Consider the following 13815-nt stretch of genomic DNA (forward strand, 5'->3'; position numbering starts at 1 on the left):
AGGCAACTATCACGATGGTCACCTGGGTTGGCACCAATTTAACTAAATTGAGTAGCACAGGCTCACCGCCCTTTAAGCTTTTGAAACAGGTATGTTATGTTACACACACATGACAAGAATCCCTCTTGTATGTAGACTTGGTTTTAAAAATGTTGACATTTTTATTTTATCCATAGTGACTTTGATGGTTTACACGTGGAAGATTAGCCAACATACTTGGCCCAACCCAGTCCTGAGGAAAGCTTTTGAACACAACTTTACCAATACTACGTTTCTGTTCTAAGCTGGAACCACAAATCAGTGTCGACTTGATAGGTGCATCTCCACAAGAACTGCACTCTCAGTCACCTTGTACTAACCCTCACTCTGTCTATGGCTATGAGACAGCTACATTATAGGATTATACAATATAATGAAAAACATGGGCTTTTAAGTTCTTTCTTATGTATATAATTTCTAAAAAGGATGTTTTTCCTTTTCTTGTAATAAAGCATGTTTTGTACCACAAAAAGGTTGTGATCTACTGAATGAAAATAAAGATCTCAAGTACTACTGTGTTTTATGCATAGTGTACTACACCTGTAAGTGTTTAGAGGAAGAGGTAGACTGGTTCCCCCCGCCCCCCTTGCTCCCTATCTGTAACAGTGCCACGATGCCCACGGGCTGCTGTGCGCTTTAAAAATATGAATAAATAAATAATCACAGGGGGCAAGGAGGGAATGGGGGCACACAACCATCCGGGAGCAAGGGGGGGGAGTGGGGGCACACAACCATAACGAGGGGCAAGGGGGAGTGGGGGCACACACAAACATCGCAGGGGGCAAGGGGGAAAGGGGCACATGACCATTCGGGGGAAAGGGGGGGAGTGGGGGCACACCGACCATCACCGGGTGCAAGGGAGGAGAAGCGGCACACACGGCCATCACAGGGGGCACACACGACCATCATGAGGGGCAAGGGTAGGAGTGGGGGCACCCACGACCATCACAGGGGGCAAGTGGAGGGTGGGGGCACCCATGACCATCACGGGGGGGTAAGGAGGGAGTGGGGGCACCCATGACCATCAAGGGGGGAGCGGGGGTACACATGACCATCACGAGGGGCAAGGGGGGAGTGGGGGCGCACACAACCATCACAGGGGGCAAGGGGGGAGTGGGGGGCACGGGGGGAGTGGGTCAAACGACCTTCACGAGGGGCAAGGGGGGAGTGGAGGCACACAAACCATCACGAGGGGGGAAAAGGGGGTGTGTGGGGGCACACAAACCATCACGAGGGGAAAGGGGGGCTAGGTAGCATCCCAGTGCGGACTGGGAGCAGACAGGGGCCTTAAAAGTGGGCCTTTGACTGATGGGCCGGCTCGCGCCTCCCGGCCCTGCCGATTGGCTCCTAAACTGCAGGTAGCCAATGGTAGGGGACAGGCCAAACCAGCAAAATGTGCACAAGAAAGTAGCAGCCATCTTAGAACAGTCGATAGCTGTTTAAAACTAGACAAAGCTCGCAAGTTGAACTACTTTAAACACAGCACAGGCAAAAACAAAAACACATGCTTCTACACATGTCCTTTGCAGTAAATGCAGCTGCGTACACACATGATGTAGAAAAATAATGCCCAGGTTAAAGATGATCTGTAGCAATGAGAGTCAGCCTCAAGGCTTACCTCAAAGCTTACCACGTCCAGCTTGAGGATGGTTGCGGGAGTCATGGAGCAGCTCGAAGATGAAAAGGATGATGTGCGCGAGAGCACGAGGTCAGCTGATTCATGGAAAGCATCGAAGTGAAGAAAAGAACGTTTGGGGCCAGAAGTGGGCCTTTGACTGATGGGCTGGCTCCCGCATCCTGGCCCTGCCGATTGGCTCATAAACTGCAGGTAGCCAACGGTGAGGGTTACAACGAAAGCCAAAGAAAACTGGTTCCATGGTAAGATTGCATTTCAGCCTTCTCTTATGAATGGAAAGGCTGATGCTATGCTACAAAATAAATAATCATGACCTACCTTTTTTCCAAGAACACACTGAAGAAGAAATGTAAGAATTGGCTTGGCCTGGGGCATCTGGCAAGAAAGGCCTGCATCATGCACAGTCCCCTTTTCAGCCATCGAAGTTCTAGGTGGAGAAGGATGGAAAATGTGGACGATCAGGCTAAGTTGATGTGCAACAAAAAATTTTGCGGGAGAGTACAGTGTATTTGAAAACATGAGATTGGCCACTTGCATATCCTCCATCTGCTTGTGGGCAGAATCTTAAGTGGCGATATGGTATGATGTAGCTATACTGCTAGGCCTCCATGTGTGGCACATGAACCTGAAGACGCACAGTTACTAAGGCCAGGTTTTTTTCAGACCAAAGATGGCCACAGTCTTGATCTTGGGCATGACGAAGACAGAGGGCCGCGCAGGGTACCGAGCTGGGTAGGACAAGCCACAGGGTTTGATGTCGGCAAAGGGGTGAGGCAGGGTTGTGCCCTGGCACCATTTCTTTTCAATGTTTACATACAAGTGATCATTGATGCATTGTTGGGGTGGAGATGGAGGGGGCAGGATTGCCCAAAAATGGCCACAGATAATTGCCCTGCCCTATTTTATGCAGATGATGCAGTGTTATTGGCCACAACCCCGCAGGGACTGGAAAAGGCTATGGCGATTTTTATGTCTAAATGCAAGGAATTGCAATTGCATCTGAATATTGACAAATCAATAGTGCTGGTTATTAGGGTGAATGGAGTTTGGCTTGACCAGGTTAAGAATTCTGATGATCTCGGGGTACAATTGCAGGAGTCTGAAGGCTGGGCTGCGCAGGTGGGTTATTCAGATACCACTTTGGGAAAATTCAGTGGTTCGATTAATGCTTTTCACGCAAGTCACGGACAAGGTGCGATTTCACCCACTCTGGAATTATACGCAAAGCAGGTCATTCCTGTAGTCCTGTATGGGGCTGAGCTATGGGGGTATGCCAACACGGCCAAACTCACAACAAGTGAACCTAAGTTTCATAAATAAATTGGTACTGCTACCCAGAAGTGCTCCCTCAGCCTTTAGTACTTTTGGAACTCAATGTTATCCCATTTGGGTGTCTTGGCCACGCTGAGACCTATTCTTTTATGGTTAGGATTGAGGAACCAGGAAGGGCTAGAGAAGCCCTATGCCATGTTATGTCTCCGGACGGAGGGAAATCAATTGACTGGCTCTGCCATGTTAAGAAAACGCTTAGTAGCGTGGGGAGAGGCAATATATGGGATAATCCTCAGAGCCAGCCCATTGGAATGAAGAGAGAAATAAAGTTTGAGGTACTTCAAAGAGCCCGGGACTTGCTGGTGGTTGATGCTATGAAGCTGAAGATGGGCCTGGGATACCATGCATTGAATTCGCATGAAAAATAATGCTATTTGGACATAATTTCTCCACTGTTCGAAAAATCCTTATACATGCTATTGAGATTTGGAATTCTCCCTGCGGCCGTCTTCACACAATCTTGGAATGAATTGAACTCGGATGAGTGTTGGATGTGTGGGACGGCAAGGGAGTCTATGTTGCTTTTTATGTTGATTTGTGCAAAGACAAAGTATCGCTGGTGTATGTTTCTGAGACCAATACTAAAGGAGGCAGGGATCCGGGATACAAGTTCAGCTATGATGTACTTGAGACAGGATCTTCAACCCCATGTTACCTTTGCAACTGCACAATATATGCATAGGTCCTGGTTGTTAAGAAAGAAGTTTCATCCCTTACCCCCACTTAAGTATAAGGATGAAGTGATAATTGTCTAAGGATGCGAGCAGGGATCTCATCAATTTTACAAATTAATTCAGTGAGATGATGGAGTTTAATTATTTTATGTCATGTATGTAAATGTATGTAATGACTTGAAGGCATAACACTGAATAAAAGTTTGATGACTGACTAGCATGACTTCTACTGGTACTGTGTACTGGAGTAGTACATATTTTGTGAAAATGCTCAGTAGATAATATCAATAACTTGCACCGTTTCACAAACTATGTGAATAAAGGATGCATCATCATACATTGACTTTGCCACATAAGGTTTGAAGATGCTGAGCAGCGACTTCCCTCCACTTGTGCATATTCTTTGCAGGATCGATGGGAGGGATTAGACAGATAAACTAAATTGCTATCATCCTTGCTAACATGGGCAATAGCGCATTTAGACTATCACTGAAGTTTCAGGTATTTAAAATAAAAGTGCAATACTAGTGTGGATTTCTTTCTAAAACGGTTTGGTTTAATGATTTGAATGTAGTTCCATAAGCTTTAAATTGGTACAAACACTCAAAGATGTATTCTCTTCACTGAAGACCATCTGCTAAGTGACAAAGTCATGCCCTTTTGCCTAAATTATAAACAGTGATATGTTAAAGTACACTTTTATTCATCTTTTCATCCACAGTCAGATGGACACACAAAGAGAACCAATAAAACTTTGCAACAATATTTGTAGTGTTTGATTAACAGTCTTAAACCTAGTTTGACAGAAAATCAGTAAATATGGGATTATTTTAAAACAGGATTTATTACGTGTCAACTGGCAAATCAAGTTGCTTTCGATATTAACTTTGAGGGAATGTATATGATAATTTGCATATGCCATGAATCTTGTTTACCTTTGAGCCCTTTTCTGTTAGGACAAATGCAACTTTATTTTTCTACTTTGACCTCATTTTATATACTGAATTAGGTTTGTTACGCACATGCTTTCAATTACAAAAGAAAAGTACACACGGATCTAGTAGAACTCTCTTTATTTCAGTCGGTTCCAAAGAATAAATATTCGGAAAGCCTTTGCATATGTCCAGTGCAGTGAAGCCATTTTATAAAATGCATGGTAACAACCCTTGGATACAGATGTCACTGCTCCCTGAGGCCTCCTTGTGTCAAGATGCTGTGGGGCCTGCTTAACTCCACTCCAGACAACAGCTATGTCAGATGTGTGCCTGCCCTCCCCTCAGCTTCGATAAAGCACCATGCGCTCTGCACACGTCTGCCCCACCAGTGAAGCATACTGCTGCACCGCAGCCTCATCACTTGGGCCTTTGCGCCTCTTCTTGTACACACTATATGGCATCACAGCACGCTTGTGTAGCACTCGCACACGGCCCAGCTCTTTCAGGAGGTTTCCATCCACTGCAGGTGAGAAATAAAGAAATATATACAATTATCTCACACACTATGAAACCAGACCGTTCAGGCTGACCTCCATGCATTATACAGTCTGACATGGTATGAGGCGCAATATAAATGAAAAAGAATATATAATTGACTCCTGCTGAAGCATGGCTGCATACATAAGAAATCTCAGGTTCTATATCTTTGCACAGGCAAAACGTTATTACATTGAAAAAAGTGTAAAATTGGACAAGCCCCAACTATAATGCATCGATTCACAAAATTACCATTTAAAAGGTGGGTCGATTATTAAAACAGCGAGGTGGCGAGTTAATTTTTTCAGGATTAAGACCAACAGAGGGAGATATTAAGACCAAAGAACACGAAAAGCAAAGTATGAAGAAAGACTACAGCAGAAGAAATCAAAAGACTGGAAACATTCCGTTTACACCCAGAAATGGTATCCAGTGCTATTACTGTGGAATTTTCACAGTGGATCTTTTTTTCCACAGTTTTCTGCAAAATACAGGGGTTATGTTGTGTGCAGCAATATGGGGTGAGGGGATTAGCCTTTCTTCTGCCTCATGGCACCCTCTATAATTGCAGGCGCTGCATGCCGGCCAACATTTCTAGCCGTGTTAAAGTGGTTCAAAAGGGAACGCCTATGCCCCCCCCCTCTCCCAGCAGAAGAGGACACAGGAGGGAATTGCTGATCTAGACCCAGGGACCCAACAGTGAAGGCCAGGGGGCGGTGGTACCAGTCCCAAGGGGCTCGCTAGATGGTTTCTGCACGTCTCATGTTATTGTTAATTAACTCTTGTAAGGCACAACTCGCCCAAAGGCTTCAGTGCGCAGCAAATGAAAGGGAAAAAGCCAAGGAGAAAGCCAGAGAAGACGCCAGAGTCACAAGGAAAATGCAATCAGAATTAAAAAGAAAGGTTTTAAGAGATTTCTTAAAGGGGGAAACTCTGAACAGAGACGTAGGGAGACGGAGTGAATTCCCAAGACGTGGAGCAACAGAGTCAAAGCTAGTACCTCCATGCGTGTAAGCCTATATCGTGGTTGCTCGAGTTGCTGGACCGAAGTGAGCGGGAAGGACAGGAGTGCGTGGTCCTTTCCTTCAGATAGGATGGCGCATTATCCGTGAGGCACTTGTGAGTAAGAGACAGCACCTTGTAAGGAATACGGTGCTTAACAGGCAGCCAATGGAGAGACTTCCGTGCTTCAGTAACATGATCCCTTCTCGAGAGGCTGCTCACTGCTCGAACAGCATTATTTTGCAAGACCTCTAAGGAGGCAACATTGGACTGAGAGGGTCCTGCAAAAAAGCTATTGCCATAGTCAAGTTTGGAGTTGCCCAGGCAACAGCAAGGGCTGCAGTGTTAGAATCAGACAAATTGTTTAATTTGCCTAATAAGACATTTCGTATAGGCGTTGGAGGCCTTCAGCCGACTGACATGTTTTTTTTCATGTCTAAGGTAGCATCAAAATACACCCAGACAGTCTTGACCCAGCGGCTAGCGTTAAGAGACACCAGAAATGTCAGAGGCAGTATATCTGGCCTCCAACATAGCAAGGCGCTGGGTGGTGCAAACGAGCATGATCTCAGTTTTATTACCATTAAGACGCAGGGAGTTCTTAATTATCCAATCTTCCATAGTAGCAGATAGAGGTGATTTTATCAGTTCCAGATCATAGGCGCCAGTCAGTTTGATCAGCACTTGAGTATCATCGGCGTAGTTAGTATAATTTACGCTAATGCTATTGAGAAGATCAAAAAATGGACGTGTGTACAAGTTAAAAAGGGTGGGGGAAAGGCATGCTCCCTGCGGAACACCGCATTTGAGAATTTAAAGCCCCCGGAAGGAACACAAGCAGATCTGGGACACGGGAAAGACAACAGCCAGTGCAAGGCATTATTAGAACATTTGGCACTAGCCCCTAGTCTCTCCAGCAGCATTAACAAGGTCAAAAGCTGCGGAGAGATCCAGGATCATCAGAAGGGAGACCTGTCCCGAATCCACAGTGACAGATTGGCTTTTACATCAACCAATGCTGTGCCGGTACGATGTAGAGTGCTAAAGTCTGGCTGCAAGGAGCTCAGTAAATGATTTCTTTCGATATGTTGCTGTAACTGGGTGTAAGCAATCTTATCCAAAATGATTAATAAGAAAGTTACATTGCTGATGGGGCGATACCTATCCACAGTGGCAGGGTCAAGAGTGGCCTTTTTCAGAACAGGGGAGACCCAAACATCTTTCGGAGAAGCAGGAACAGTGGAATTGAAAACAGATGAGTTTATCAGTCTAGCGAGAAGAGGGGCCAGATGTCACCGGGACAGGAGGATGGCTTAAGGTGCTGGACAATGTCAGACAGCTCAGCTTCAGATAACATCAACTTTAGTACTGTTATGGTTAGCCAGTTTAGCTTGTAGAGTGGCAATTTTATTCTGATAATGGTCAAGTTTGGCATTAAAACCTTGTTGAATGTCAAGACACCACTGGTCACTCTTGGCGATAGCAGGATAGGAGTTGGTCTTCCCTTCAAACTCCTTAAGAATAGTAGAGAACTCTTTGAGAGGACTTCGCATTATTAATTTGTTCATCATAGAAGTCATGTTTGGCAGCGAAGATGGCGGTTTTATAGTCAACGGCAGCTTTAAGATATAAGGCGAGATTGTCTTCAGAGGAATGTTTTTGCCAAGCCCGCTCTTCTTTCCTTTTCAAAGTTCTAAGGCCTACTATTTGGTCAGAGAACAATGTATTACCCAGCGTTTCAGTTTTTACACATTTTATTTTTTATTTCATTTTATTGAGTTTAGAGAGTCATTTTCAAGTACAAGCAGCAGGTGGTTCGTCATACGGGTCAGCATATCATTAACAGAAAACCTATCATATTCAACAAACAAACTGCTGGTGCATTTCTTTTTGTTCCTCCCTTTCTCCCTGTGAACCCCTCCGCCATCCCCCATCCCTCCTTTCCCGTTTCACCACTGGCTCAATTGTACAAAATTGCATCATTTAACTCTATCACAGGGACCTCCGCATTACATTGGTTGGTTGCCCATAATTTCGTACACATCTTTTCAGGGAATTGTTATAGACTTCAGCAGGACTCTTGTCACTGGGATGAGTTCCTGACCATTGTTTCAAGTGATGTATTTTGCGCAAAAGTCAGCCCATGACATTTCAACTGAGCTTTGTTCTCTGAATAGCTGCAGTGAGGCGGTCCATGTGAAAGAAGTTGTGTCACTTTGACCCATTCAGTTTTGCTTGGGAGGGCTTTCCTTTTCCAAAATGTCATAAGACATGCCCTTGCAGCACGAAGTAGGCCATGAGCCATTTTTGGTTGCTTTGTAAGCTCGTCGTCTTGTTTTTCTAGTTCAAATAATATCAGCATTGCTGCTTTCTCCCTTGTCTCCCCATCTAGATCTTTAATCCAACTAAGGACCTTGTCCCAGTAGGACTGTGCAGCCCCACCATATGTGCCAGAAGTCGGTCTTCTCCCCACATTCATGCCAGCAAAAGGGACTCACTCCTTTGCGAGCCTGACTGGGTCGTATTGCCATCTGTAGAGGAGTTTAATACCGTGGAGTTTGTATTGGCACGCAATGGAAGTTTGCGAGGTTCTCCTGCATATTTGCAGCCAAGTGTGTGGAGACAACTCACTCCCCAAGTTGGCTTCCCACTTCTCTTTCAACTTATCGGATGGGGATGTCTTTGTGTCTACCAGGGCTCTATATAATGCGCCTATCAAACCACTTGAGCCTGTGCCAGTATCCAGTATCTTTTCGAAGGGAGTGAGTTCTCTTTGCAATTTGTCTTTCCAGACGTCCCTAGTCAGGACTCCTTTGTTTTTACAAGTATAAGAGAGGAAGGGGCGAGAGTACCAACAATAGAAGAGAGCACTTCTTTATATTGGCCCACTAAAGTAGTAGTACAATCTGAGTGCAAGAAGTTCGCTAACATAGGTAGAGCAAGCACATAGAACGCAGCAGGAGTAATTTTACGAGTATTCCTAACCGTGTGCTCAACACAAGGATTGGAATTCAATCTAGTGACTTTGGCAGGAACGTCCAGCCAAAAGGAAATGAGGCAATGATCTGACCAGGTACATGTTAAGACTTCACAATTGTTCGGAGCACCCAGTCCACAATATGTCCTCCTTTGTGGGTGGGAGTCTTTATGAATTGGTGCAAGCCATAAGCCTCCAATGAGAGAATAAGATTGTTTGCTTCACAGTCATCCGCGTTATACCCCCAATAGTTAAAGTCACCAAGGATAACTACATAAGAAGAGGGTTCAATAAAGTCGCCAAAAAGCACAAGCAGTTCCTCAAACAGCAGCATATGTATGGGTGGGCGATAAATAGTAAGAAAGTAAATGGTAAGTGTTAGGATCAATAGTAATGTTAATAAGGTTATATTGGCATTCATCAATGGGCGAAGAGTGGAAAATACGTGAGATCAGCGTGTCTCTAATGATGATTGTGGTACCACCACCCCGAGCAGAGGGACGGTCAGTCCGGCTTACAGCGCTTGGGAATGAAAATACCAGAGTAGGGTTGGCTGGGTACTGTCTCGGGGGACTCTACTTCCAGCCCACTGAGCAATGCTTCTCTGGATAGTCTCTTTCTCAATGCCACTTCAGACTTTGATAATCAATTCCCAAAATGCACTGCTCTTGTTACATTATATTTTGTTAATGGCCCCAGGAAGTTTCTCTCACAGATTTGGTCTACTCTTAGTTGGGAGGTATGCAGGTAGGGCTGCAGTGCCTGGAATTTTCTCCCTAGCGCAGGTAGGTCTGTAGGGCTGCAGTGCCTGGAATTTTCTCCCTAGCGCAGGTAGGTCTGTATGGCTGCAGTGCCTTGAATTTTCTCCCTAGCGCAGGTAGGGCTGCATTGCCTGGAATTTTCTCCCTAGCACAGGTAGGTCTGTAGGGCTGCAGTGCCTGGAATTTTCTCCCTAGCGCAGGTAGGTCTGTAGGGCTGCAGTTCCTGGAATGTTATCCCTAGCGCAGGTAGGTCTGTAGGGCTGCAGTGCCTGTAATGTTATCCCTAGCACAGGTATGTCTGTAGGGCTGCAGTGCCTGGAATGTTATCCCTAGCGCAGGTAGGTCTGTAGGGCTGCAGTGCCTGCAATGTTATCCCTAGCGCAGGTAGGTCTGTAGGGCTGCAGTGCCTGCAATGTTATCCCTAGCGCAGGTAGGTCTGTAGGGCTGCAGTGCCTGCAATGTTATCCCTAGCGCAGGTAGGTCTGTAGGGCTGCAGTGCCTGCAATGTTATCCCTAGCGCAGGTAGGTCTGTAGGACTGCAGTGCCTGCAATGTTATCCCTTGCGCAGATAGGTATGTAGGGCTGCAGTGCCTGGAATTTTCTCCCTAGCACAGGTAGGTCTGTAAAGCTGCAGTGCCTGGAATGTTAACCCTAGCGCAGGTATGTCTGTAGGGCTGCAGTGCCTGGAATGTTAACCCTAGCGCAGGTAGGTCTGTAGGGCTGCAGTTCCTGGAATGTTATCCCTAGCGCAGGTATGTCTGTAGGGCTGCAGTGCCTGGAATGTTAACCCTAGCGCAGGTATGTCTGTAGGGCTGCAGTGCCTGGAATGTTAACCCTAGCGCAGGTAGGTCTGTAGGGCTGCAGTGCCTGGAACGTTATCCCTAGCGCAGGTAGGTCTGTAGGGCTGCAATTCCTGGAATGTTATCCCTAGCGCAGGTATGTCTGTAGGGCTGCAGTTTCTGGAACATTATCCCTAGCGCAGGTAGGTCTGTAGGGCTGCAGTTCCTGGAATGTTATCTCTAGCGCAGGTAGGTCTGTAGGGCTGCAGTGCCTGCAATGTTATCCCTAGCGCAGGCAGGTCTATAGAGCTGCAGTTCCTGGAATGTTATCCCTAGCGCAGGTAGGTCTGTAGGGCTGCAGTGCCTGCAATGTTATCCCTAGTGCAGGTATGTCTGTAGGGCTGCAGTGCCTGCAATTTTCTCCCTAGCGCAGGTAGGTCTGTAGGGCTGCAGTGCCTGGAATGTTATCCCTAGCGCAGGTAGGTCTTTACGGCTGCAGTGCCTGGAACGTTACCCCTAGCGCAGGTAGGTCTGTAGGGCTGCAGTTCCTGGAACATTACCCCTAGCGCAGGTAGGTCTGTAGGGCTGCAGTGCCTAGAATGTTATCCATAGTGCCCGAGGTTCTTCATGGCAGCTCTGCAGCTGGTCCTTGCTACTCCTAAGGTGTTCAGCATTTCTCCTTGAAACCACCAACTTCTTTAGTCTTTCGACCCTTACTTTCTCCAGTCTGCTGGATAGCGTTCTCAGGAACTCTCCCCTCCTCTTGTGCATGACTCCTCGTAATCCCCTTCCTCACTCTCAGTAGCTCATCTAGCCCACAGGCGGCATCACCCGCCATGTAGAGGACACAGACTTCTGTATTGGTGATGCGTCACTCCATACAATCCCCTTCCTCACCCTCAGTAGCTCATCTAGCTGCGGGCGGCATTCCCAGTCATGTAGAGGACAGACCGTTCTGTATTGGTGATGCTTCACTCCATACAATCCCCTTCCTCACCCTCAGTAGCTCATCTAGCTGCGGGCGGCATTACCTGTCATGTAGAGGACACCAGAGACTTCTGTATTGGAGATGCTTCACTCCTCGCAATCCCCTTCCTCATTCTAATTAGCTAATCTAGCCCGCAGGCAGCATCACCTGCCTTGAAGAGGACAGATTTCTGTATTCCCCAGGGCTCCATCCTCTCACCATGGTTTTTCAACCTCTACTTGGCCCCTTTGACCCACCTGATCTCTACCTTTTCCTCTAACTTTCAGTGTTATGCAGATGACACTCCGCTTTCCTTCAGGATCCCCTCAGCCTCCTCTCCTCTCTCACTCATTCGTGACTGTCTATCCGCGATTCAGGATTGGTGCGCCTCCAACTATATCTGCCTTAATGCCAGTAAGGAACAAGTTACTTACCTGTAACTGTTGTTCTCTAGCATGGGTCTGGCATGGATTCACATGCTCATGAATATTCCCCGTCGTCAGGCTGGGAATCCTCGGTAAAGAAAAAATAAGTATCAGTTTTGTTTCTGATCTGTCGTTCTTAGTAGTAACCAATCACTGGTCTCTGGGTCATACTGCCCCCAGCCAATGACTGCCTTCTCCCTAAGCCCCGCCTCTGGCAGGCATCTTCAGATTTGGTAGCACGTAAAGTGGCAGTATGACCAAGTGAAGAGCCGCAGAGGGGTAGGAGGGAGGGTTTGCATGTGAATTCATGCCAGACCCATGCTGGAGAACAACAGTTACAGGTAAGTAACTTGTTCCTTCTCCAGCATGGGGTCTGGCATGGATTCACATGCTCATGAATATAAGAATACATAGCAGTACAAACATGCACAACCACGGGAGGTGGCAAAAGGCTCAACATTAAGCATTACATAAATAACATTAAGCAACTCTCACCTCCCCACCAGGCCCACCTTCTGGCATACAGGTTGCGCAGCACTGCTTGGCCGACTCAGGACTCCTCCCTGGAATCCTTGGAATCCCGGTCGACGCAGTAGAATGTCGTGAAGGTGTGCGTCGACCTCCACGTAGCACACTTGCAGATGTCCAGCAGGGGCACACCAGACAAGAACGCCGTAGTAGCAGCGATCGCTCTGCTCGAATGGGCTCTCGGACAGCCGGGCAGAGGTCGGTTTGCCAACCGGTGACAGTGCATGATGCATTTAGAAATGGAAGCCTCCACGTAGCACACTTGCAGATGTACAGCAGGGGCACACCAGACAAGAACGCCGTAGTAGCAGCAATCGCTCTGCTCGAATGGGCTCTCGGACAGCCGGGCAGAGGTCGGTTTGCCAACCGGTGACAGTGCATGATGCATTTGGAAATGGAAGCCTTCGAGAGAGCCTTCCCCTTGTTCACAGGTCCAAAGTTCACAAACAGCTGTGATGTCTTCCGAAAACTCTTCGTTCGGTCCACTTAAGCGCTCTAGCTACATCCAGCGAGTGCAAAGTCCTCTCGGCCGGCGACGAAGGCGACGGGAAGAAAACTGGTAACACAAGGGCTCGTTAAAATGGAAGTCCGACGGCACCTTGGGCATGAAGGAGGGGTGCGTCCTCAGCACCACCCTAGTATCGTGAAAAGTCAAGTATGGGGATTTGCAGGATAGGGCCTGAATCTCTGCCACGTGTCGTGCGGAGGTGATGGCCACCAGGAATGCTGTCTTCCACGACAGGAACTTCAAAGGAGCCGAATGCAAAGGCTCGAATGGCGGCCCCAGGAGCCTGGTCAGCACCACGTTGAGCTCCCACGCCAGAGCTGGAGCCTTCACCGGCGGGAACGATCAGAACAGTCCTTTCATAAATTCCTTCACCAGCCGATGAGACCACAAGGACGGTCGTCCTGCAGTTCTGGTGTATCGGGAGATCGCTGCCAGATGTATCTTGATGGAGGCGTGAGCTAATCCAGCCTTGGCCAGCGACAGTAGGTATGGTAGCACTTGAGGTGCCGTAATCGGTAGAGGGTTGATCTTCTGTGCCCAGCACCAGACAGAGAACCTCTTCCATTTGTGTCCGTAGCACTTAAGAGTTGAGGACGTCCTGGCCTTTGCAAGAACCTCTCTGCAGTCAGCCGGGATATCGTACCCTCCAAACTATAGTGCTGCAGGAGCCAGGCCTGCAAGTTCAGTGACTCCAGGTCGTGATGAAGGATGGCGC

At 47.3% G+C, this 13815-nt stretch overlaps 1 protein-coding gene across 8 annotated transcripts in view; it reads right to left on the reverse strand.

Annotated features, from left to right (window-relative positions):
* Positions 1-4737: 4737 nt before the first annotated feature.
* Positions 4738-13815, reverse strand: part of ATE1 (arginyltransferase 1) — a 781290-nt gene continuing 772212 nt past the window's right edge. For all 8 annotated transcript variants that reach the window (XM_069611961.1, XM_069611962.1, XM_069611960.1 and 5 more), the window contains one exon: positions 4738-5136. In XM_069611961.1, coding sequence (XP_069468062.1) covers positions 4958-5136 — 179 coding nt within the window. In that variant the 3' untranslated portion in view covers positions 4738-4957. The remainder of the gene's footprint in view (positions 5137-13815) is intronic.

This window comes from Ambystoma mexicanum, chromosome 8 (assembly GCF_040938575.1).
Source record: "Ambystoma mexicanum isolate Mex_15411 chromosome 8, UKY_AmexF1_1, whole genome shotgun sequence".
Classification (NCBI taxonomy): Eukaryota; Metazoa; Chordata; class Amphibia; order Caudata; family Ambystomatidae; genus Ambystoma; species Ambystoma mexicanum.